This window comes from Anguilla anguilla, chromosome 15 (genome assembly GCF_013347855.1).
Source record: "Anguilla anguilla isolate fAngAng1 chromosome 15, fAngAng1.pri, whole genome shotgun sequence".
Lineage (NCBI taxonomy): Eukaryota > Metazoa > Chordata > Actinopteri > Anguilliformes > Anguillidae > Anguilla > Anguilla anguilla.
In genome coordinates this window covers 27,158,369-27,183,787 of record NC_049215.1, presented here as the reverse complement: position 1 = coordinate 27,183,787, position 25,419 = coordinate 27,158,369, and the positions used below count along the sequence as shown (strand labels likewise).

At 47.1% G+C, this 25,419-nt stretch overlaps 3 protein-coding genes and 1 long non-coding RNA gene across 7 annotated transcripts in view; 3 read left to right on the top strand and 1 right to left on the bottom strand.

The window, feature by feature from the left end:
- Window positions 1–487: 487 nt before the first annotated feature.
- Window positions 488–7,100, top strand: adamts1 (ADAM metallopeptidase with thrombospondin type 1 motif, 1). Its single transcript, XM_035392641.1, has 9 exons — window positions 488–1,115; window positions 2,160–2,500; window positions 2,724–2,856; window positions 3,264–3,431; window positions 3,596–3,885; window positions 4,485–4,671; window positions 5,021–5,199; window positions 5,673–5,848; window positions 5,998–7,100. Exons 1-9 carry the CDS (start codon window positions 488–490, stop codon window positions 6,707–6,709), a joined length of 2,814 nt encoding a protein of 937 aa, XP_035248532.1. The 3' UTR covers window positions 6,710–7,100.
- A 2,522-nt stretch (window positions 7,101–9,622) lies between these two features.
- Window positions 9,623–16,770, top strand: cyyr1 (cysteine/tyrosine-rich 1). Its single transcript, XM_035392913.1, has 4 exons — window positions 9,623–10,314; window positions 11,686–11,785; window positions 13,562–13,722; window positions 14,968–16,770. The coding sequence occupies exons 1-4, from the start codon at window positions 10,212–10,214 to the stop codon at window positions 15,099–15,101; spliced, it is 498 nt and encodes a 165-aa protein (XP_035248804.1). The 5' UTR covers window positions 9,623–10,211; the 3' UTR covers window positions 15,102–16,770.
- Window positions 16,771–17,933: 1,163 nt separating this feature from the next.
- LOC118213932 (amyloid-beta A4 protein-like) overlaps window positions 17,934–25,419 on the top strand; it is a 31,460-nt gene continuing 23,974 nt past the window's right edge. For 3 of the 4 annotated variants that reach the window (XM_035393191.1, XM_035393190.1, XM_035393188.1), the window contains exon 1: window positions 17,935–18,151. In XM_035393191.1, coding sequence (XP_035249082.1) covers window positions 18,092–18,151 — 60 coding nt within the window. In that variant the 5' untranslated portion in view covers window positions 17,935–18,091. Of the gene's footprint in view, window positions 18,152–25,419 lie in introns of all 4 variants that reach the window. The other variant, XM_035393189.1, reaches the window with a different exon arrangement.
- On the bottom strand, window positions 19,996–20,548 carry LOC118213934. The gene is made up of 2 exons (XR_004762555.1): window positions 20,462–20,548; window positions 19,996–20,098 (listed from the first exon to the last, which is right to left on the bottom strand). It is a non-coding gene; the product is annotated as an uncharacterized LOC118213934 (long non-coding RNA).

Genomic DNA, 25,419 nt, shown 5'->3' with positions numbered 1-25,419 from the left:
GTTTCGCCTCTGTTAGATCAAAGGGTCTCCAGGAAAGGGGTGGTCCCACGCTGAGGGATAAATAGCGCGCCGGGGACAGAGCTGACTTTAAGGGAACAGGAGACTCTGAAGGGTAGTAGAAAAACTGCCACGAACTCACAGGGAAAAGCAGAACATCTGCTGCACAAACTACAGAGTTAGATTTAAGAACGCTAAATATCCGAGGACTAGGGTTGGATTATTTTTTAAGTTACTATTTAACTTTGTTGCTTCGAGAGACTGAAAATAAACTTATTTGTACTGGGAAGCAATACTGATATCGATAGAGCAAATTCCCAACCGGCGAGAATTGAACGGGTTTTTCACTGGATATATTTAATTTTTTCAATTTGATTTTTAAAGCTGTCATTTGTATTTTTGTTGCAAACGGTTGCAAGTGACTTTTTTGCATTTCGTCCGCACAGACTTTATAGTTTTGAAATTTCTGCCTTGAGGATTTGGCAGGGATATGATGTCGTTTTTGCGCGTCTCTCTGGGTTTGGTGGCGGCTCTGTGCATGAGCGCAGCTCACGGTGCATGGGAGGAGAGTACAGTGGTGCCGGTAAAACTCGACTCAGTCCAGGCGGCGGCCAACACCGAACCGTGGCGGACTCTTAGTCCCGAGGAGCAAGAGAAAGACACAGAAAAGCGGGTATTTCAACTAGATGCCTTTGGCAAACGTATGATTTTGGACCTGGAGCCTGACCACACGTTCCTTGCCCCAGGGTTCATATTCCAAGTTGTGGGGCAAACCGGAGCCCAGGAAGATGAAGCGCAACGTGAATTTGACAGAGCAGCGACGAAGTGCTTCTTTTCAGGCTCGGTTAACGGAGAGGCCGACTCTGCGGCCGCGCTCAATCTGTGCCACGGACTGAAGGGCGGTTTCTACCTCCATGGTGAAGAGTACTTCATCCAGCCAGTCAATGTCACCAACGTGCAGTCTTCAGAAGTCGACCTCCACCTCATCCGCAGGAGGAGTCGAGGATCACTGCCCGAGGAGGGCAGCTCCAAATGCGGGGTCAACGAGGAAGAGGAAAGGGTACCGGAGAGCCCCAAGAAAGAAACGAACAAGGAGGACACAACCTTTGATCAGACAGGTACAGATTTATTGATAACTACGACTTTTATGTGAAGTGTCAAATCGAAATGGTTCTTTTTAAGGGTGCAGGCTAGCGTACATATAACCTCAGGTTTAAGTCTTTAAGTTAATACGGCGTAATTTATCTGAAGATGCTCTCATTCTAAAGCAAAATGCATGAGCTCTATTTGCTTATTGACCGCAACTGCTACGTTTTGCTTAACTTTGGCTGATAAATATTGCTCGCCGTCAGCGAATACATCTTGATTAAACTTGGAAGGGCATTAATAGTTTCTGTAACAGTCATCCATCATAATTTCAGCAGTGTCCTATGATTATGTGGAGCTCGGGGTATTAGAAGTCGCCAGGGTGTTGCAGGCTCGCGCTGACTGACGCTGAATGGCACTAGTTCTGAAACTGCTTGAATAAAGAGGTAGGGGGAGGGCGCAAAAGGAAAGGGGGGACTGGGGGCGTGAAGGAGGGAGGTTTAGGATTGTGAGTCGCGTAAACTCGCCGCTTGGTACCGCATGCTGCGCAGACCAGCACTGCCTGCCCCGGCAGACATTTTCTGAAAAGTGGGTCCCTGAGTTTTCTTCCCCTTATTCTCTGAAAGGTCAGTTGAGGAATGTAGAATTTAAGTAGGCGGAGTCGCGGTGGTGTGAACGCTGAGTCACGCTAGGAGGAGCCAAACCGTCTTTGCCAAGCTTGCATAGGCATTTGTTCTGAGAAGAGTTGCATTTGCTCCGTGGTCAGTTTCAACAATGCTTCTGTTGAATGTTCATTATAAAGTGATGTGTCACATCTGTTTTTCAGGTCTCATTTGTTTTATTTACTGAATTGTTATTTAGCAAATAATAGCCTTATGACTCACTAGTGTAGATTAATTTACCACTCCCTCCACCAAACACGTGTTGCCTGTCACAGAATTTTCTGTCGTGTAAATGACCTGAGGTGTGCTTGACCAGTGGCTAGTGTGCCAAAGTGTTCTGAGGCCTTATTTTAGAGAGAAGGCCCACTCTGTGCCAGCCTGTGACCTCATCGTTCCCTTTCTCCACCCCTGTAGCTCACCACCGGGCCCGCCGCTTCGTGTCGACGCCTCGCTTCGTGGAGATCCTGCTGGTGGCGGACCAGTCGATGGCCGAGTTCCATGGCGCGGGGCTGAAGCCCTACCTGCTGACCATCATGGCGGTGGCATCCCGCCTTTACCGCCACCCCACCATCCACAACTCCGTCAGCCTGGCCGTGGTGAAGCTGCTGGTGGTGTACGACGAGCAGCACGGGCCCGACGTCTCGTCCAACGCCGCCCTGACCCTGAGGAACTTCTGCAAGTGGCAGCGGCAGCACAACCCCCCCAGCGACCGCAACCCCGAGCACTACGACACCGCCGTGCTCTTCACCCGACAGGTACTGCGCTCGGACACTCCTGCGCGCGTTCGCACACACACGCACACACACTCACAAACTCATGCACACGCACACACACACACACACACAGACACTCACACGCCATTTCTCTCATATACTCTCAAGACATTCGCCTTGTATAAATGTCTGAGCCTCCAGGCTCTGAGCCAGTCTATGAGGTGCAGGCTGGTGAGGACTCGGCTGATCTCCTGTCTCCTTGTAGGACTTGTGCGGCGCTCACTCCTGCGACACCCTGGGCATGGCGGACGTGGGCACCGTGTGTGACCCCGAGAGAAGCTGCTCCATCATCGAGGACGACGGGCTGCAGGCTGCCTTCACCGTGGCCCATGAGCTGGGTAAGGAGACATGGCCACACTGCGCTGCCACGAAGAAGCCCGACCCCTGTAGCAGCGGCCATCTTGTTTTCTAGGAAACGCTTACAGTCAAAATAAAAAATGTCATTGCACCAAGACATTGATTCACTGCGGATATGTAGCGCAAAGTGTGGGCGGTTCCTTCCTGTCCTGGGTGACTTCCCGGTCTGCGTGTCTAAATCTGGCCGTCTAATAATTGCTATGCATCACACAGATGGGTGCTCTGCATAATTTCAGTTTGACGTGAATAACCTATTTATTATGTATTAGACCAGCAGGCACACATTTATCTCCAAGCTCCATCCTAACTGAGCCCCTGTCCTCTATCATATTGATGTCAGCCCATAGTCTGCTGGCCCTGACCTCTCTGACCTCTGATCTTCCCACAGGTCACGTGTTCAACATGCCTCACGATGATGCCAAGCAGTGCGCCAGTATCAACGGTGCCCAATGGAGTTCCCACATGATGGCATCCACACTGTCCAACCTCAACCAGCTGCAGCCCTGGTCTCCTTGCAGTGCCCTGATGATCACGTCCTTCCTGGACAATGGCCATGGTGAGACCCTGCCTGCTTCTCCTCTTCCTCCACCTCCTCTTCATCCACCTCTTCCTTCTCCTTCTCCTGCACCTGTTTCCTCCTGTCCAAGGTGTGAATTGGTTTTTTTTTTTTTTGTGTGTGGGCCGACACCCTCGCTGACCCCTAACCCTGACCCTCCCCAGGTCAGTGTCTGCTGGACAAGCCCCAGAAGCCTCAGCCGCTGCCCAAGGCCCTGCCGGGCTCGGTGTACGACGCTGACCGCCAGTGCCAGCTGACCTTCGGCGACGAGTCGCAGCACTGCCCGGACCTGAGCACCACCTGCGCGGCGCTCTGGTGCACCGTCACCACCTCCAGCGGCCTGCTGGTCTGCCAGACCAAGAACTTCCCCTGGGCCGACGGCACGCCCTGCGGCCACGACAGCTGGTGCCTCGCCGGGCAGTGCCTGAGCAAGAGCGAGGCCGCACGCTACCAGGTCAGTCCCAGTGCCGGCCTCGGCCTCCTGGTCTGGAGACAGGGCTCTACGGTGCTGCGCTAAGTGCAAAAATAATTTAGGAGCTCATCCACCAATTGGCATGCATTAGTGTGCTCGTAAATCTTTCAAGTTAGGTTCCTAGGAAAAACTCTTAGCGTAGAGCTCTGGGAGATATACTGTAGGACCTGCAGTATGCAGCTGAACAGAAATAACAGACACTGTCTCTAAGGAGCAAAATAATGTTCTAGTCTCATTGATCAGCATCCCATAGGACGGAGTGTAGCACAGTGGGTAAGGAACTCGGCTTGTAACCGAAAGGTCGCAGGTTCGATTCCCGGGTAAGGACACTGCCGTTGTACCCTTGAGCAACGTACTTAACCTGCATTGCTTCAGTATATATCCAGCTGTATAAATGGATACAATGTAAAAAAAAAAAAAAAAAAAAAAAAAAAATTAAAAAAAACATGCCATGTAAAAAGTTGTGTAAGTCGCTCTGGATAAGAGCGTCTGCTAAATGCCTGTAACGTAACGTAACATATCATGCTAGCTGTGATTAGTCTGTAATCTGTGACTGACAGCCATTCTCTTCTTTGTTTCAGACGCCTGTGAATGGTGGCTGGGGGATGTGGGGGTCCTGGGGAGACTGCTCACGCACCTGCGGCGGGGGGGTCCAGTACTCCTTCAGGGACTGCAGCAACCCCATGCCCAAAAACGGAGGCAAATACTGCGAGGGCAAGAGGATCCAGTACCGCTCCTGCAACACCCAGGCCTGCCCCGACACCAATGGTAAGAGTCTGTACACGAAGCCTGCCAAACTGTCCCAGGCCTGCCCTGCATGTTAGTCATCCTGCTGTCCCGCGTGTCTCCAGCTAACTATAAAGCAAGGGCACGTGGAACACAGAGAATATTTTGGCAGGGTACGCTAGACTTGTTTCCAGGGCAACGGGTGGGGCAGGCAGCCAGTGACCCTAGCGGTAGTGTGTAGTGACTGTGTGGTTTCCAGTTATAGGCTGTTAAAACCAGCACGGTTGCGCTGGGGTTCCTGTGGTAACGGGAACAACGACTCTTTCTGACCAACCGACCATGGATAATATCGAGGTGAATTTTTAACCTGCTCCCTCCCCCTCCATCTCAGGTCTGTCATTCCGCGAGGAGCAGTGTCTGGCCCACAACCAGATCTCCTCCCAGATGACGTTTGGTTCAGGCGACAAGGTGGAATGGGTGCCCAAGTACGCCGGCGTCTCTCCCAAGGACCGCTGCAAGCTGGTGTGTCGAGCAAAAGGGACGGGATACTTCTTCATACTCAAACCAAAGGTGAGATACCAGGAGGCTGAGAGCCAGAGACAGAGAATCCTGAACAACAGCTTGCCTTCCAATTATATAATCTAATTTGGACTGTTTATCTAAAACTGTCATCAGCAATATCAGCTGGGACCATCATAATTGTCAATGAAGTATGAACAGGGACTGTAAGGTTTTCGAAGTAAACAGAAATTAGAAGGGAGACTATGAACAATCCCCTGAAGGTCTTAGGTGCATTTGCTTAACAACTGCCAAACTGCTGTAATGCTGAAAGGAACCCTTCAAGGTGTAAGATCGCCAATATGTGATTAGAATGTTCTATAACTGAACATTCCAATGCTGATGTAACAATCACTACTTGTAACTGAAAGCAGTTCTAGAACACTGACTGAACACTGAATTTTGAAAAAAAAAAAAAAAAAACCATTCCAAAAAGACTTGCTCTTCAGAAGGTGTTAAGTTCCGTGTCTCTCTGCTGATTCCAGGTGGAGGATGGTACCCCCTGCAGCCCGGACTCCACCTCTGTGTGTGTACAGGGCCAGTGTGTGAAGGCCGGCTGTGACCGGGTCATCGGCTCCAGCCGCCGCTTCGATAAGTGCGGAGTTTGTGGCGGGAACGGCTCTACGTGCAAGAAGGTGTCCGGCTCCATGGACCGAGCCAGGTGAGCCCCTCCACTATACTCCATATGCTCTTCTGTGCCTTGTGCAGAGTCTGTGCATGTGTGTGTGTGTTCGTGTGTGTATATGTGTGTGTGTGTGTGAGGAGTGCACAGCTTGCAGACAGTGCACTGACCCTCCTCGTCTCTCTCAGGCCTGGCTACCAGGATGTGGTGACCATCCCAGCTGGAGCCACACACCTGGATGTGAAGCAGCGAGCAGCAGGCGGGTCCAGGCAGGACAACAGCTACCTGGCCATCCGCCGCCAGGACGGGACCTACCTGCTGAACGGGGACTACAGGCTGACCACCCTGGAGACGGACATCCCCCTGCAGGGGGCGCTGCTGCGCTACAGCGGCTCGGCCGCCGTCCTGGAGCGGATCCGGAGCTTCGCGCCCCTCCCCGAGCCCCTCACCATCCAGGTGCTGTCTGTCGGGGACTCGCCCCGCCCCCGCGTCAAGTACAGCTACTTCGCCCCGCGCCCCGCGTCCCGCCGCCCCTCCATCAACGCCATCCAGGAGACGGGGGGCGCGGAGTGGGTGCTGCGAGAGTGGGGGGCCTGCTCGCGGACCTGCGGGGGAGGGGTGCAGCAGCGCTCCGTCGACTGCGTGGACTTCCAGGGCCGGCCCTCGTCCGGGTGCCCCCCGGAGCTGCGGCCTTCCTCCTCCCGGCCCTGCGCCTCTCACCCCTGTCCCACGTGGCTGCTGGGCGACTGGTCGCCGTGCTCCAAGACCTGCGGGCGGGGCTACCAGAAGCGCCTGCTGAGCTGCGTGGGCCACGACGGGCGTGCGGTGACGCCGGAGAACTGCGACCCCAGCAGCCGGCCCAGGCCCCTGCTGGACCTCTGCACCCTGAGCAGCTGTTAGAGACGCCAGCCCAGGGGAGAGAGAGGCCCCAGGAGCAGGGGACACTGAACACAGGCCCCTTTCCACCAGCTCAGAGAGGCCTAGGGCCTGGCGACTGTTAGCACCAGCAAAGAAGACAGACAGTTTTTTTTTTTTTTTTGCTCTTTTTTTTCCCATCTTATGACATTTCCAAAAATCACAAACAAAAAAAAAAAAAAAGATTTTCCTTATATTAAAGAACTCCAACCGCCTTACATTCCGTCCTCCTTTGAGGAGAATGTTTACATGGTGAGCGGTGTTTTTAATACTGCCAGAACCAGTGAACTGTTCCCCCACAGGGCTGTCTGCGACAGAGACTAGGGTGGTGACACGACTCAAAGACAGTGTCGAACTGTGTCGGGGGGGGGGGGGGGGGGGGGGGGGGGGGGCAATACCCTGTGGCACTGCCATGCCCTTCCCAAATATTGTAATGTGGGTACAGGGGGCATCTGCCGATCTGCCATGCATTGTTAGCCAGCCATATAGCTGGCATATTGTTCCCGGGCACAGCTGGGACTGAGGAGGACATGAAAGCTCTTTGTGTTAAAGCAGGCTTCTTTGGGTGCCAACGCCATGCTTGTGTGAGTGTGTGTGTGTGTGCGCGCGTGTGTGCGTGCAGTCTGTCTGAGCTGGACTGGACAGACAAATCCAGAATGAGGTAACTTTTTTGGAATGGGAGGTTTTTAAATGCCATTGGTCTTGCCTGTGTGTGTGTGTGTGTGTGTGTGTGTGTGGGAGGTGTTATCAGTGAGTGGTGATCAGAGAGGTATATGGGATAAGGAGATAAAAGTGCCAGTGGTCTTAGCAGTCAGACAGATCCCCCCCCCCCCCCCCCCCCCAACTACCCACCCATATCTGTAGCACCAGACTCCTCCATACTCCTGTCCACTTCCTTCACAAGTGTGGAAGGAAGGTGGCCAATCAGGGAGGACCTGCAATCAAACCCCACCATGAGGACACAGCAGGCTGAAGAAGGTTCCGGAAATCCGTATGCCCCCCCCCCCCCCCTTCCTGTCTCACCCATCCATCCCTGTCCCCCAGCCCACAAACGCTGCTATTCAAACACTCCCACTTTTGTTACCGGTAATAGCCTTCAGTACAGCCGTAATCTCTCTCTCTCAATGAGACCACGTGGAGAAACCAGAGGGGGGGGGGAAGCAGTTATTGCGTCAAGAGAGCGTTCTTCGTTTCCCAAATTTGTCGGTGTGTATATGTGTGTACGTGTGTGTGTGTGTGATGGAGATCTAGTCAGGGACACTCCTGCTACTACTTCATAAGTAAATCTTTTATCCTGCCTTCTAAGAAGGTATGTTTTTGAATAGCATTTTTTGTACATAATATCCAAACATTATTTATTTTTGTACAGCCTGTTATATATAATCTTATCACTTTTTTTATTATATTGTTATTGTTATTGATATTATTTGAAATAATGGAAGGATGTAGATTGTATAGAGTATTTATACAATTATATATGGTTCTAGGGTTATGAATAAACTATCACACTGACTTGTGAACTGTGTTGCCTTGTGTGATGTGTTTTGCAGTACAGCTCTAAAATATTGATTTATTGACTCAGAATTCCATTCTGATGTAGGTCTTTATCACTTCTGAAGCCATTACGGTGAGTTTATGACTGTATGTATTACTGCAAATCAACACTACATTTATGGGGACTACCATAAACATATGCAAACACATTCCAATCCACTAACACAGAGAGAAACATTACAGTATTAGAAAGAATTGGCGCTTTGCAATCTCAGGCCTGCCGTAGTCTGCCTCTAATTGCTTCGGGGTGGTGTAATATGCATTCAGAAACAATGGGTGGCATCTTGCATGTGAATCATATTTCAGAGCGTGGACTCTTATCCAGGACCACTGACAAATTACTTAGACCAGGTGTGGGCAAGAAGAACATATCTGTTTCCAAAAAAAAATTTGAAATTATTTTATAAGCCTATGAATTGTCATGATTTTTAGGCAACTGCGACACTTTTAAGACCCTGGAGATCTGCATGGTCCTTGGGAATTCTCACGCAGATTTAAATGCCCACGTTATTACAGAAAATATAGGCCCACACGGTATGACTTTTAAAAAATTGCTGGGGACGGAAATTGGCAGCGTAGCCGCATATGATAGCTCATTTGGGACTCAGCTGTACAGAGACTGCAGCTCAGAATGATAAGTGAACACTGCGAATACGTACGCGTCCAAAACCAGATTTGAATATTCTGCCTTCTGACAAAAAGACCATTCTGCATCACATGTGAACCAACCACAGATCATAAATAGGAATCATAATAGAGTTCAGTGGCACCAATGACGACCTGCAGGGACCAAATTATGGGTCTTTTGACACCTCTCACCTATTCCAGAGACAAAAGTCTTCCCAAAAACTCACGCATAAAAGTCCCTATTGGACTCATATGTAGGCCTACTCTCTTAGAGTTGAATCAACACTAGACAATTTACTGTGTATTGAATTCAAATTATCTGGTCATTGGAGTACTTTGCCAGGGTGCTCAGATTGTACATTACATAAGACCCAAGAACACGTTTTTTCCGCTTATGAACACCCTGTGTACTGGGCTAATGTGTGTACTGGACAGAAATTGTACTGGACTGAACTGATTTTCAGAGGTGAATGGAAACATCTTCGTTTTCTCTTTCAAGCTCCTGGAGTTTTAAAACTCGAGTTTTCATTTGTATGGACAGATCTGCATGTTTTTTTGCGTATCCATAGTGAAACTCTTGTTGTAAATCCTAAAAGATGTAGCCTTACAGTTTGCAACGTGCTTCGTGAACACGTATGGTCCAGGACACTAAAAATAGATCCCTCCGGAACAAAACAGGCGCAAAACACCAAGCAAAAAGCAAAAATCCAAAGTAAACACCACCGTGTCAGTCGTTAAATTGCTCTCTATACTCCGAACCAGCGTGATCGTGAGGAAATTCAATTCAACTTCGGTAATGATATTTAAACGTTCTTTGAAGCAGATAAGAGGAGTCGTGACGGCGGAGGCGGTGTCAGTGTTGTACCAGAGGAAAGAGCGCCCTCGGCTCAGTACGTCCTCGCCTCCAACTGCGGCTGACAGGGTAATTTGAGCAAATAGCAGTAGGGGAGGAGATGAGCTGAAAGAAAAATAAGAAAAAGGAAGAGAGGAAAACAAAGAGGAAAAAGTAAGGACACAGCTCGTCGGCGTCCTGAACACGTGGAGCCACATGAACCCAGTCTATCGTTTAGCTGGGACCTTGGGGGTTCCCGTAGCTCTAGAACTCTTGTGACGGAATGAAAATTTGGCACTAATTCATTAACTTTCTGTGTGCTTTCTCTTTGAAAGTTAGTTTGTTAAAAATCGAGAAGTTTAATAACTTTTGGCGAACTGGGATATGGGAATTAGTTACTTTGAGTAGTCAGTACCGGTGGATTTTTTTCCGAGTTTTGGATTTGGGGAAACTAAGGAAAAGAAAGAAAGAAACATGGGAGTCGATCCGAGAGATAGCATGGAGTTGCCGTGGACGAGGAGCGTTAAACCCGGGTGGACGATGCTGATGCACACGCTGCTAATTTTCCTATTTACTGGTAAGAGTTATTTCACTTTTTGCTTTAAACTGTAGTTCTAAATGTTTATTTTTTGTGTTTTTCCACTTGGTTGATAGTGGTTGCGATTTGTGAACCGGCTACATGTTCATAATTTATTTAGAGTGGATTCTGTAACCTAGTACGATGTATTGTAAATAGCTGGCTAAAATGTGAGCTGGCACGTTCGCCCCTTTGCACCAGTCATCACGGTCTGAAAAGTGTGGGAAAATATTATGCTCTGTGCATTTAGCAGACATTTTAAAAGTGTCCCTTTAGGTGCATTTTACTTCTTGTTAATTCGTCCACCGACCACAGATCTTGTTATTTGAAATGTTCTGCAAGGCGAATAACGAAAATTTGTTTCCTTTTTAAACCTGAGTCCATTCATAGAGACAAGCTAATGGATGCCAAGCCAGTCGGAAATCATGCATATACCACATTAGGCTTATAATGAACAGTGACCAAAAAGAAGTAGGAAGTGTATCAGTCCTTCGTTATTGCTTTACATGGTTCCATGAAGCGTACTTGTATTCAGTTGAGCCCAGATTAGACCGTAGCCTGCAGTGGGGTGTGAATTCGCAAAGAGCTGGGGGATTTTAGCCGCTTTGTCTGCGCATGTTGGGCTGCGAAACCCGGAGGCTAGGGAGCTCCAAATGCCCGGAGTGTTCGGACCACCCAGAGAGAGGGAGAGGGGGCAGGGGAAACATCAAACATACGCACTCACAAACAGGAAAGGAGGCGCCACGGGGTACTCTTCTTCACTTTGGGTCTCAAACAGTTTTTGAACCCCAGACTTTCATTTGATCCCAAAAGACACAGCCGTGTGTTAGTGTGTGATGCATAAAGACCTCCTACTAGGGCAATGAACCTACAGGACTGACCGTGGATCAGGTCTGCAGAGATTTATTTTATTATTATTATTTTTTTGGAGAGCATGGTGCAAAGTCTTGAGTTGCTGTAGAAGTTGAATTTACATTATCAATAATGTTCTCACTCCTATTTTCTTTCCATATATTTTTTTGAATAACATTTTCTAATTGTGAGCTTCGTAACAAATAAGTTAATTATGGGTTTTGGATACAGACCAGGGACTACAGCAGAATGCGCGCGCACACACACACACCCCTCAAACACAGCTGCTGATTCTGGAGTGTATGTTGATGGAGGAAAAGCAGAGCATCATTTAAATTCTTACTACACATTGCTCATCACATAATTTATTTCCCTCATACTTCTTCTGGGCCTTACAGGGTTAAGTCTGACATGACTAATGTTAAAGGTTTTGCCCCAGTGTGAAGGCTTACCGGAATACTGCTGTGTGTGTGTGTGTGTGCGCGGTGTTACGGTAACGTAACGTGTCTTTGCCCACAGGTCGTGGTTCGGCAGAGTGTGACGACTGTGTGGAATACTGCTGCGATGGAGACCCTCCGTTCTGCTGCTCGTACTACGCCTATGTGGGGGATGTGCTCTCGTGAGTACCTCACTAATAACACACATACATGCACGGACACACACACGTGCGCACACATACGTGAGCGCACACGTGCACACAGACACACATACGTGAGCACACACACGGTATATGCACATGCACACACACAGATGCACACTCACACACCGTGACATCTTGTTGGGGGAGCGAGGGGGAGGGTTGAACTTTGACCCTCTCCCAGGGACAGCTGCTCTGGTGCTTTCCTTTGTCTACTCCGGGCCTAAAACCTGGACCAAATCCCAGAGGCGTAGTTGCCAAAATATTTACAGAGATTCAACCCAACCGGACAAGGGCAGAGCTGACTCCAGCAGAAGAGCACAATGTGGCCGTAAGACAAGCTGAGGGGCTCTTAAAGTAGTAATAAAGTAGCTGCCCCCCTCCCCCAGAATGAAATCACAACTTCAGGGGTCTCCCTCTCTGGATTGGGGATCTCAGAGCTCATCAAGCCAATCATGTCTCCAGTTTGGACTTGTGCTCTGCGGCTCTTTTGTTCTGTCCTCTCTTTGGCCAAACGGGTTGCACTGGCACACCTTGGCAAGCACAGCACTTGGCAGGACATCTAAGGAGCACTATAGAACCCAGGGTGCGCTTACGGGTCAGCCTTTCGCTCAATATTGTATTTAATTTGCCTCAATCACTACTGCAGGGTACCACCCTATCAATCTTATGTGTCAGTGGGAGAGAACAGCAGCATGCTCATGCATGCACACACACACACAGGAACAAATGCTACCTCACACTAATCATGCACAGTGAAGGTGTTGCCGCTAGGCAAATGGGAAATTGAACATTTGGACAGGCCTCCTTGTGTGATCAGGTGTCTGCAAACAGCAGCTGTTTGCTTCACCACACCCCATTGGTCTGGTGGAAGAGCAGGGTCCTCCCTGCACACTGCTCCCATTGGTCCCCTGTAAGAGCAAGGTCCTCCCTGCACTCTGCTCCCATTGGTCCCCTGTAAGAGCAGGGTCCTCTCTGCACACTGCTCCCATTGGTCCCCTGTAAGAGCAGGGTCCTCCCTGCACTCTGCTCCCATTGGTCCCTTGTAAGAACCCATTCCATATAGCTGAGCTGTGCTGACTCAGCTGCTCTCCACTTTCCCACAGATCCAGAAGCAGTAGATTGGACACCATTGAAAGCAATCTGTGATTACAGCACATTGAGCTGGGCAGCCATGTTGGGCAATAATGACAGTGTGAATCTTTTAAATAAGTTGAATTCCTTTGTGTGGGCGGTCTGACGTAGATGATAACCTGTGTTCATGCATTCATGGCTCTGTGTGAGACAGAAATAACTCTGACTTCTCACCTAATTCAATGTTTTTTCACCATTGTCTCAGAGGAAATGGCTCTAACACATGCAAAAACTGCCTTTCATCTGTCCTGAAATTCATAAACACACCCCTGTGTATTTGAGTGAATATGCTGAAACAGTGTGACATCATATCCTCATAGAGAACATGCCTGTGTATTTGAGTAAATATACTGACACGGTGTGACATAATATCCTCATACATGCCTGTCTGTTTGTGTAAATATACTGATACGGTGTGACATAATATCCTCGTAGAGAACATGCAGGCGTTTGCTCTGGGCTGCATGCATCCGGTATCTGTAGTAGCGCTTGAGGCAATTTCAGGTCTCTTATTTGCATGTGTCTGGATTGTGTGCATGTTTTCGCCTCGTGTTTTGCATGTCTACATGTGTTTCCAAAGTTGCATTTAGTCACCGTTTTAATTTTGTGGCGCTTTCTCCTCAGGGGCACGGCGATATCAGGAATAGTGTTCGGCGTCGTGTTTCTGATGGGAGCCGTGGCCGCCATCTTCCTGTGCGTGTGCATGTGCGTGAAGAACGGGCGGGGCGCGCGGGTGGGCGTGTTCCGAGCCTCCCGCATCAACACCGTGTGCAACGGGTACCCAGGTAAGACAGCCCAGCCACCTCCTGGAACAGTGGCGGACGTTTCTGATTGGCTAAGATTGGCATTCTGACCTGCTGGAGCCGTTATAAAAGCAACTGAGCAGTCACTGTTATTGGGAATTGTAATTGCGCTTTGGTACTGCCCTTTTAAGAGAGTGTATTGATCTCGTTGATGTGCACACACAAATGTTGATCAATTGCAAACCGCAGTGATTTTACCAATTTGACACTTGTTGGAATAGTTGGTTGGAATGATGAACCTACTATTATTTTGTACCACACTGATAAAAGGCATCTCTGTGATCCTCCTGCCTGTTTTTGGGGAGGTACAGGGTTTTCTGGTTTTTGTTTTCACCCTGAATCCAACAACCACCTCCTAAAGAAACCAGGTGAGGTCAGTTAACTGGTAATCAGCTGCTTTAATTGATCAATTAAGTGGTATGCAGTAATAACGATATGAAATGAGATTCACCTGCCCTTTAAGAGGTATGGGAACCTTAATCAATAACTTGTCAAAATGCAGCCCAGTCAAATGTGATTTAAATGCACTGGGAAAGCAGCTGCTCAGCCCCGACATGCTAGTGCTCATTTCCATACAGAGGTGCTGCAGGGTGAGTTCGGTCCCCTAGCATGCAAGAGCCTGCAGTTGGTTCATCCGGCCACAGTGTGGTGCTGTTTTGCAACTGGAGTTGATATTATTCATAAAAGCATACATTTGGTGTGGAGCGCAAGGGCATGTTCTTCATGTTTCAATAAAACCACATTCTGTCTGTGCTCATTTAAAAAAAATTTCCAAATCTGTCTGTGTGTACATGTTATAAGTATCTTAGATTATTTTACAAACTTTTTTTTACTGTAGAAATAAGGTGTGTCTTTGAAATATGCTAAACCTCAAACAATGTAAGAAAAGAAAAGTTAATGTATTTAATGTTTCATGGTAATGCATGCTGGGAAATTTCAAGCTTCATGTGAATTTCTTCTGGCAACACCAGAAAAGGCTACACTCATCCAAATAGGGGTTTTAAGTCAATTTAGGTTTGAAAATACTATTTAGAAACTTTACTGACTAACAAAATGCAATATTTTTATACAGAAATGGAATTTAAAAATACTTTAGTTTTAGATCAGTAAAATAGCATTCTTTCCCCTCCGTTTTAAATTGGTACAACATTGACTTAAACTTACATTTATGTTTGTACGGTAATAATTTATTGATTATTAATTAATCTCTCTGTCTTTCTTCTCTAGGCCCTCCCCCACCCTACAGCTATGACTATGAGATGAACCCACATGACATCCTACCACCTCCCTATACCCCCACCGCCCCCAGGACTGCAAGCTACTCCCCCCCACCACCTTACCCAGGCTGTACCCGCAAGTAGCCCTGCTTAGCCTGGCTGGTCCCCAGGCGTCCTGCTGGACTGATGTCCTAATAGCCCGTCGCGGACAGTACTGCAGTGAGCAGTACTGAGACCGCCTTCCAAAAGCAACAAGGCGTTGCCTGAGAAGTCTGCTTCTAACGTGGCAACTGCATTAAAAAAAGAAACACACGCACACACCCCACTGACCTTTGACCCCTGTGTATGCGGGTGAGCTGGGAGGGGCGTTGGCCTCACTGAAAGTGTAGGAGACGCACTGAGCTGCCTGTCCTCTCTGGGTTCATTCCAATTGCTTATTTTATCCGTCCTCGTCGTCTGCGTGACGTGCAAATGATCGACCTGTGGAGTCACCTCACCCCATGCGCCAAGTCTAATTGACGTGGCTTCAGCCTGACGCTTGACTGAGCTAGGACGCTCCTTTCGCCTGATGCATTTCCTCAGTTCCTGTGTCCTCGCACCCTGTTCTCACCTCCTTTCCTTGCGTCCTCCGCTGGGTGGAGAGAAGGAGCGAGGGAAGGACGTGAGGAAGAGGTTGCGATCGGAGTGAAAATAAGCAATTGGAATGAGCTCTGAGCCTCGAGACGTGTGCTGTGACCTACATGTGCAGCTCTAACCCCCCCCCTCCCTCCCGACTGCTCCCCTGGTGGGCCTCACGTGGGGGGGCTCTGGGGGGGTGGTGACGGCACAGCAGGCCCATTAGGCACGTGTCCCAGGAGGAGCAGCAGCGTCTGTCTGCCTGAGACATGTGTCGCTGTGCGTCAGCCGTCCTGCTGCCTTAGACCCCTCTCTCTGGGCCCCGCCTCCCACGCAGCGCCTGGGCCGCATATTTATTTATATATTTATTTATTCATTCCTCTCCCTGCTGAAGAGTGTGAATACAGAAACTGTGTAATGTATGATGATGATGATGATGATGATGATGATGACTGTAACAGACCGAAAAGCTGATGTGAAGAAACGGAGGTTGCGTTTCCTCTGCTGCGCCTAACCCCTGGATGATGAACTGAACCAGGGCCCAGTGCCCAGGGAGACTTGCACAAATCCTGGAGCCAAATGCATTGCTTCCCGTTGGCACCTTATTTCTGTGGCAGTCTTGCACTTCCACATCATTTGCTGCTTGGAGAGAACTGTGACACTGTCAGTCCTCAGAGAGAGGCAGCCCTGTCTGACAGCCTGTAATGGACCGTGACTGGGGGCTAGTCCCTCTTTCCCGAAACAAAGGCCCATGTTGTGTTTTTTGTTTTTTTGTTCCCCCGCCCCCTAATGTTGCAGATTCTGAGAAAAATGGCTGCCCTTTAAACACGGTCTGTACATTGGTTCCTGTTCATTGAGCCCACTGTGACTGCTGATCCGCATGTTCGCTGAAGCAGAATTTGTGCAGCATCGATCTGTAGAGCCAGCCCGGCGCAGTACACCGGCAGCAGTGTGGAGACATGAGGAGGATGAAGGTGAAGAGTCTGGACTTAAACCGCACCGGCTGAGCCTCTCTGACCTTGAGGGATCTGAAGGCTTTTTCAGTTTTGCATTTTTATACCACTTTCTTATCTGGCCTCGGAAGAGATCGAGGTGTTCTCGATCTGCATATTTAAATGTTAAGAGTATTTTGTTGTATTATTGTTTATAAAAAATGTTTTTGTATGCATCACAAGGAATAAAATGGCAGTGAGAAGTCTCTTGTGTCATCGTAGTCTTCTCGCATTTAATTTGCCTTGATGTACAATGGAACTTTTCTTTAATTAGTCTTACTTTTGTTCTTAAAAATGGTCCTATGAAAAACCGATATGGGATTCATAACACATGTGCAGATCTTTGTTTTTGTGCTTATCCCAGGTGTATGAGATGATGAATGCTGATTGTAAATTTTTAATGTGCAATCCGGTTCATGTGATTAGCCTGAGGAAACAGCCATGAACAAATATAGATAAGAGAAAAAAAATGATGAATGCTGAAATGTTTGTGGAAACATTCTCAGTCTCAGTTTACAATCAAATATGATCATATGCATGTTTTGTGAATGAGGCCCAATGTGTGCTACACATGACCAGGTGTGGTAATTCACAATATCTTTGACACCGTAGTGCCTAAACAGCTGACTTAATTCCCTTCAACCTGAAAGGAAGAGGTTCTTTACATTCCTACAACCGAAGAAAAATTTGACTGAGAAAGAATTTAAGCTTGTAATCACTGGATTTGAGAACGTACATGGTGGAGAAAATCCCTGTAGTGCTTTCCATTGAAATTGGCAGATTAAATGTTTCAATTACAGTTTTGACATTAGGGGTAGAATGAAGCAAAATCTCATTCAATTTCCAAAGCTGTGGATTTACGTTTGAAGTAATATGCCCCTGTCATGTCAATTATGCACTTCAAACTTGAAGAATACTCCGAGAATATGGTAATTATACCAGTTGAAGTCGGTCGCTGCATGCTGTCATTGACCACTAGGTGGTAGCACGTACTCGTACGTAAAGAGTCCTAGTAGCCTACTGCAGATGTCCCTCGTCTATTCGCAAAATTACATACATATAACATTACTGAAACTTTGTGATATGTCAACGATATTCAAATTAAACTATCCATGCGTTATTTATCGAATTTCATTCAATAATTGATCCTTGCTGTGCTATCTTGCCGAATAGGCATTATTTGTGCATTGAAGATAATCCTGGATATGGAACCGCTATAAACGAACATAATACAATAAGTGTGTAAAGTGTTCTTGAAACGTATCGGCAATTATTAGTTTCATTTAGGCATAGCTTTCGACCAGCACACCTCCCTCGCCCCTCCAGTCCTGCCCCCACCCACCCTTCTCCCAGTTCCATTCTCTGGCTGTCCGGTCAGGTGACTGACGCTCGCGCAGCTGTGCAAGCTCTTTATCCCTCTCCATCACACGCACCCTGAACACTGAGATAGAGGCTGACAGACACAGCGGATATAGAGAACAAACCAGACGAACAGCACATTGGCCACGCAACAACGGGGGATACGGCATGGGGGACCGTAAGGCTTTATTGCTGTTGATCGTGGCGACCGCGGCACTGGCCGCTGAGGTAAGAAAACTCCGAGGAAAAATAAAGATCACCGCTGAGCCACCAGTATGCTGTTCTTCCATCTTTGCCGCTGCTATTGTGGAATCGTTCGGGCGATCCCAACCCGTAGATTATTGTGCATGAACAGAAAACACATACGCAGGCAGTTTCTGAATGTCTACGTTAAATACATATTAGAATATATTATATTGCTGGCTGTATATAGTCAGTATTATTTATTTGACTTTTTCCAAGCTTTTCTGGCCTGTTTGAGTGCCAGATTTATTTTTCTGTAGAATATGGCAACTTGTGGTTTTTGTTTTGTTGTTTAGCGTTTGTTTGTTTTTTGTTTGTTTGTTTGTTTGTTTTTTTCACTGATCGAAAATAACCGCGAGAATGAGTTTTTATAACAGTGACATGTGATCTTGTTCGGATCGCTTAATTGTTTGCTATTTAAAATGATGTTCTTAACTGGTAGGGGTTCTCATAAGCAGAATATTGAATTTGATTCTATCGTGTTGTCTGCTTTAGCTAGCTACGTGTGGCACTGTTGATATTACCTTTTGTGGCACAGGGGAAAACTAAACTGATACTTAGCCTACCTAGTCAATACATCAGTGCACGAGTATTGCTGGCTCTTCGTGAAAATGCTGATCTGGGTGTTATAGGGGTGTGCGTGTTTTCTAGAACATGGTTTCGATTATGGTCTCACTGGGCTTTAATGCAGTGAATCAAATATGTGATTGTACAGCATCACACAGACACATTTTTAATTCGATAATTAATGACTAGGCCTACTTCACAGCGATATATCAACGGGGCTTAATAAACTGGCGTCAATACAATTTGGACTTAATTGCAAATGTGCGTTTTTTTGTTGTTGCAATTGCCCAATTAGATGCAGTGTACTGCACGCATACATGTTTGCTGTGCAGAGAAAAATTATAACAGCCTACAGTTGGTTGATTAGATTTGTAGTCCGCTACGGGGACTGTTAAACCTGTCTTTCGTGTTTAGTCGATTTCTTTGTGGTGTTATGTTAGCCTTTTGGGCGTGTTTGAAAATGGTTTAAAGTAGCATATTTGTTAATTTTCGTTCTCATGTTTTAGATGGTCACATTTCAACACGGTCCGTTCAAACGAAATAGTTAATGTGGAAATGAAAAGGCTTTTTTTTTTTGCGTCTGCACGGTTCGGGCATTTAAAGGTTCTCTTGTCCGTTGGGCTGTTCAGTTTCAAGTAAAAAGAGGATGGAGTGAGACATAAGTAAGATGGCGGCGGTGCACTGCAGTATTCCAGTAACACAACAAGACTGGAGCGAAGGAGGGCAGCTTCCCACGAGTCTCCAAACCGAAAACGCATATACATTTTCATTTATTACAGACAGACAATCTAACGTCGCTTTTTAGCGAAGCTGCGCCTACACATGCTTAGTGAGATGAAAATTGCGATAATAATATTGTTCGGCGCTGCGTTATTCGGGGGGAAATTCGTATGTATCAGTGTGTTTTCCGTCTGCGTTGTGTGGTATATTTCAATCTTTTCTGCCACATTGGTGTGGTGGTGGTGTTAAAATAGAAACAGTGCCTTATAATCACGCACGCACAATATAACGTGTAGCCTAGTTAACCACAACCGCCTTAGTGGTCCATGATCATTAGAGAGGATGTTATTCGTATGATGTTTTGGCCTGAGGCAGACGGTGTACATCCAGATCTGGCCAGAAGCAGTTCGCATTATGTCTTGTGATGAAATTACCACTTAAGATAGTGTGATATTGTACGTTGGACTGACGATTCAAGAGGAACTAGTCTGTAACTAAGGCTATCTTTAAAACCAACTTTTTGGATAGTATCAGATGGTATCTTGTGAGATCCATTTTAATGGAGTGGACATTGAACTATAGCCTATACTGCTGTCTTTAAAAAAATATTTTGTCCTTGAACACAGTGAAGCTTTGCCTTTGTTCCTGGAAAAGATGGAGGTGACAACAGCAGTGTGTTATTAGAACTGGCAGCATCTCAGCCATAGAGGTTTGCAATTGGGCTTAAATTGAACAGGCTATGTGGGCTCTGGTGGGGTGGGGGGTCAGGCAAGCAAGCAATCCACTTAGCCACTTTTCAGTTTTACACACTGTTCACTTGAGGTTGGTTCCAAATAATTGGAACATTTGTTTATTTTTTCATTGCCTTTTTAACCAGACGATCACTGACAAATAGAATCTCTTACAAAGAGGTCTAGCCAAGAGGGCAGCACACAAAATGCATACAAAAAATGACAGTTTCAGAATGATGCTCAATGAAAGCTAAGGATACCTATAGTTTTGCTTTACCTTCCTGCATTCTGGATTCTTGATTTAAATTCCTTCAGGAAAATGAGACGCTCAAGGTTATTCCAGGACCAAGACGTGAAAAGCCACCTGCCTGAGTTCTCTTGTTACCTGGTTAGATGTAAAGGCTTATAGAATGCAATGTAGCTTTGTTGATGCGGGGCCCAGATGTAGCCGAGGCTTATGGCTTACACGTCCAAGTGAAATGCAGCATTTTGTCTATGTGGAGGCATCCAGTTTGTTCTGTTTTTGTGGCTGTTGTTGCCTTGCACACAGTAAAACGTTCCTTCCCTTCAAAGCAATGCTTTCTCAGAAAAGGTTTCGTTTGCATTTATTGGAATGTCACAAATTTATTGCAGATTAAAAAAAAAAAAAAAAAATTTAATCTTTTTTTAAAGAAAATGTTGGAAAGAAAGACATTCTTGTCCCCGGGGTTTGGCGCTTGCTGTAACTAGTCATAACTGGTGCAGTACATTCTGCAGTCTTATTGGGCGAGGGAGGGAGGGAGGTGTAGATGTCAGTAGACTGTGGGCGAGGGAAGAGCCGAGTCTGCTTATCTCCACTCCCCATGCAGACCTGTGCCTGTTACCATGACAACCTTGTCACCGCTTAGCCACTGCATCCAGTTGATCATTTAATAAATACCTTGCAGTGCTGTGTTGTACTGCAGTTTCCTTTGGTCTTGGCAAAGCCTTATGCAGTTGGTGGTCACTGAAGGAAGGGTAAAGTTAACTGCAAACTCGACATGCCGGCCGTGTAGGGTAGATTGGAGTATCCTTGGTCTAAAACGACTGTTCCTGGAGATCCGCCATCCTGTGAGTTTTCATTTCAACCCTAATTTGGCTCACCTGATTCCACTGATTAGTAGCTCAACAAGATCTCTAGCTGTTGAATGAGGTGCGATTTGTCAGGGTTGAACTGAAAACCAACAGGATTGTAGATCTCTAGCTGTTGAATGAGGTGTGCTTTGTCAGGGTTGAAATGAAAACCAACCGGATGGTAGATCTCCAGGAACAGGGTTGGGCAGCCCTGGTCTTAGAGATTCCGGTCCAGGCCCGTTCTCTGGCAGGCCTGCGTACACTGTACCAGACTGGAGCGGGGTCCTGCTGTCCCCCTGGTGTCTGCTGTGTAATTGGAGCCGCCTGAGGGAGAGAGAATCATCTTGGGCAGAGGGATATTCCTGTCTCTGCTCCCATTCCTGCTTTTATTTCCTGGGTTTGGAGGGCAACGGCTGCAATAGCTCTCAGTAGGCAAATGACACACTCCCCATCCTGTCTGCCACTGTCTGTGAATACAGCTGCAGGCCTAGTCATTAGCTTGCCTTTATTTCACCTGGTAGGGCAGTTGAGAGGGTAGCTTTTTTTCCTTTTTTCCCCCCAGTGTTGAATCTAATTGGGTAGGGAATGCAAGGGATCAGGTCTCCAGACATAGAGAGCCAGTTCTGTGGGAATTCGATCGGGCCGGCAGGGTTAACATCGCTGCTCTTTGGAGAAGGTTCTTCCTGTACTCTTGTTCATAAGTGAAAACCAACAGGGTGGTAGATCTCTAGCTGTCGAATGAGGTGTACTTTGTCAGGGTTGAACTGAAAACCCACAGAATGATAGATCTTCAGGAACAGGGAGTTCTTTATGTGTTCTTTTGTGTGTGTGTGTGTGTGTGTGTGTGTGTGTCCGTCCTGTGTGGGACTATAATGTCTATGCAGGTGTATGCCTTGTATGTGAAGTCTGACTTCAGTGCGTGTTTTGTGCATTTGGGGCATAATACTGTTGGGTGTAGATATTTATCCGAAAGTGCTTACTGTTGCCATTATATATCCAAAGTCCTTTTGTCTGAAAACCACATCCGGAGCAGTGCTACTGCATGCGTTTGAGGTGTGTTTGTGTCCTGGAGGACATCCCAAATCCCACAATCCCTTGCGGCCAGTTGTAGAGAGGAATAGCGTGGCTGCCTTTATGGTCCTTATTGTGTGTGTGTGTGTGTGTTTGGAGTCTGTTTTAATGTCTAGAGGCATCACCCTGGCCTCCCTTTATGGTCCTTATTGTGACGGAGAAGGTCAGGGACAGGTCGCGGTGTTGCCTCCGGTAAGGGGAGCGGATTCCAGACACAAACACACAGAAACCAAACACCCTGCCATCGTCATGGAGACAAGTTCCAATTGTAGCACGAGCTTTGATCAGTCACACAATTACCTGACAGAAGGAGCCTCACGAGAGATGTGTTGTTATGCAAAGCGGAGATCACTGGGATGAAGGGTCAGGACGGGGTTAAGGAGGTCTCCAGACTCTGCAGGACCGTGAAAGTGGTGGGTGTGCTTGTGAGCGCTTCCACTGGCCTGGACGAGTTTGTTTCTGGGCCCTCTCCGTCTGCGTGTAACCCCATTGGCTGAAGCAGACGGGGCACTCTCACAAGGGCAGCGATTTTCAGGCTGCTCCAAAGACACGGGTGCCTTGCGCAGCTTAGCCTCTAATCGTTCTGTTATCTTGACTCGAGGGGCTGACGCCTCCGTGTCAGACTCGCGCACGCACTGTCCTCTGTGGAACAGGCTCTCTGGGTTCCCTGTGCTGAGGCAGTCAGGCATGTTGTGGTATCAGGCAGTGTTGGGGGGGGGGGGGGGGGGGGCGGGGTGGAGGAGCAGCAAGCTCCACTGTTTTACCTGAAGTCATCCCCCCCCCCCCCTCTTGTTTTAGCGGGAGTCAGTGCCTTATCGCTGGCAGACATCACATATTTCCAGCTCTGCTGCGGGGTTTAAATTCCCGCCACCTGGCTTTTAATTCTCAAGCCGTGACCTCAGCCTCTTCTCCTTTTCCATCTTCATCCAGACACCATTAACTGTTTAGACAAGAAGAGACTCCGCTTTGTGCTGGTAGAGAAGTAGTTTTAAAGGACATAAAGGAGAAAAAAGTAGTCTGAATTTATTGTTCCCTCAAGCTTTCATATAGTAGTGTGCTGGCTAACCTAAAAAAAAATATATATATACATTTATACTTTATAGTTTATCATAACTATAAGATATCTATACTTTCAGATACAGATAGTAAAGTATTAACAGCCTGTTATTGCTTGGAAGGAAGAATGAACAGTGATAAGAACAAAGGAGCAGTCTTTCTACAGCTCCACTTCGAGCAGCACAAAAAATATTTTGAAGTTATTTTTTTTTCTAACGTCATTCCGGGGTTTATTAACCATGCCCCTAGCCTGCTTGTGACTGGGCCAGCAGCCGGTGTTCTTATGACTGATTCAAGCATGATTTAAAAAAAATAAATGAATTTAAAAATACAGACGGTAGAAATCCACGTAGAGCCGTAACTGGGAGGAAGTCGGGAATAAAGGGTGGGAATCGTGCTTGTCAGAACAGGCCGAGGCAACGAGGTGTTTGCCATGGAGATATCAGGATGCACAAGTGTTTTCAGAGCAGACTGAACCAGGCCGAGGACAACACTGGCACAAGGCTTTGGCCAATACAAACATGAGGGTAGCACTGCAAACTACGTGCGTCCCTGCGGTCGACCTTTAAGATATTTAGGCTTCAAGGTTTTCTTATCTAGGTTCTTTTAACGTTATTAAAGGGCCGGGGGTGCAAGGGGGCGTGGGCCATTACATTGCTAAGCCCTCAACTGAGATGTTCTTTATGAAACACAGATTTCAAGACATTATATGGGTTTATTGAATGTATTTTTTACTCTTTATTTTTAAATCTGAGGGAATAGAGAGGAATTTATGGGATAATGTTTAAAGGAAACCACATGTTGTTCAGGTAAATTGTCAGCCTAGTCAGAATTTCTAGAAGCCTTTCAAGCTTTCATTTCGGTGTGCTAGCTTTATTAACCTGAACAAATGGCTATTGTTGCCTATATGCTGCATTGATTCTTGTTCAGGAGGAGTTGATTGTGTAGTCTGTTTTCAATTTTAGAAGAAATCTGTAATACGAAAAAGAATGTGACCTAGCCTATTATCAGGCATCTCAATTACGGGGGCCTTATTATCCTGGTTGAACATGCAGGGGAAAAAAGCATTATGCTGTGAAGCATCTTTGTAATGTACTGTTAAGTCCATTATTACTAACTGACACAACCTGAGAAAATGTCTGGCTCTTTGCTCATGGGGTGTTTTTGACTTATGTTTCGTATGAATGAATCAAAATAGCTGCTTATATGAATCAGCTGTTATAATCATCTTTAATGTTCTAGTGTCTCTGCTGTGTCCCGAACACATGAACAGTCCTGTGATGAAGTCAAGGTGGTTCATGTAGGGCGTATTTATGCAGGGGCTGTGTGCTTACTGTTGGAGAGAGGAATAGCGTGGCTGCCTTCATGGTCCTTGTGTGTGCGTGCGTGCGTGCGTGCGAGTGTGAGTGTGTTAGCATTATCCATGGTGCACCCATCAGAAGTGACGTACAGACGTTTTTACCACGTGTGCCGCGTTCGTTTAAAGAACATGAAAACAACAAAAGGCCCACTGCAGATGATAAAAGCGTCTGCTAAATAAATGTAATGTAGTGTAATGTGAGGCTTCAGAGCGTGATGGGAGAGCACTGGCATGATGACTTGTCTGACTGCTGCGTGGTGCTTCTGCGGAAAGAGTCGGGTAATGAGAGAGAGGGAGAGGCGCAAACATGGGTGGCAAAGCGGAGCGAAGGACTTCTGTGGAGTAGCTGTCAAAGTGACGTTTCCATTAGCGCGACTGTACGTGACTTGTCGACTGAAAATGTCTTGTGATGTGCTTCAGTGAAACCGGCACTTTACACATGAAGATTTTGGGTAAAAAAATGAAAAATAATAAAAATACTAGACCAATGGCACCAACGGCTGCCTTGAAAATGCATCAAGCCCGACGACAGCCGTTGCAATGTGAACAAAACGTTTCATGCGGAAAATCCATCTTGTTCGGGTGATTACTTTGAGCCTGCAAGATGTGGTGGGGCTTGCAGAAATCACGGCATTCTACCCCCCCCCCCCGCCCCC

Coding starts and splice junctions, on each gene's coding strand:
- adamts1 (XM_035392641.1), top strand. CDS start 488: ATGATGTCGTTTTTGCGCGTCTCTCTGGGTTTGGTGGCGGCTCTGTGC. Junction 5,200..5,672: donor TCTTCATACTCAAACCAAAG/GTGAGATACCAG, acceptor TGCTGATTCCAG/GTGGAGGATGGTACCCCCTG. Junction 5,849..5,997: donor GGCTCCATGGACCGAGCCAG/GTGAGCCCCTCC, acceptor CGTCTCTCTCAG/GCCTGGCTACCAGGATGTGG.
- cyyr1 (XM_035392913.1), top strand. CDS start 10,212: ATGGGAGTCGATCCGAGAGATAGCATGGAGTTGCCGTGGACGAGGAGC. Junction 11,786..13,561: donor TATGTGGGGGATGTGCTCTC/GTGAGTACCTCA, acceptor CTTTCTCCTCAG/GGGCACGGCGATATCAGGAA. Junction 13,723..14,967: donor CGTGTGCAACGGGTACCCAG/GTAAGACAGCCC, acceptor TTTCTTCTCTAG/GCCCTCCCCCACCCTACAGC.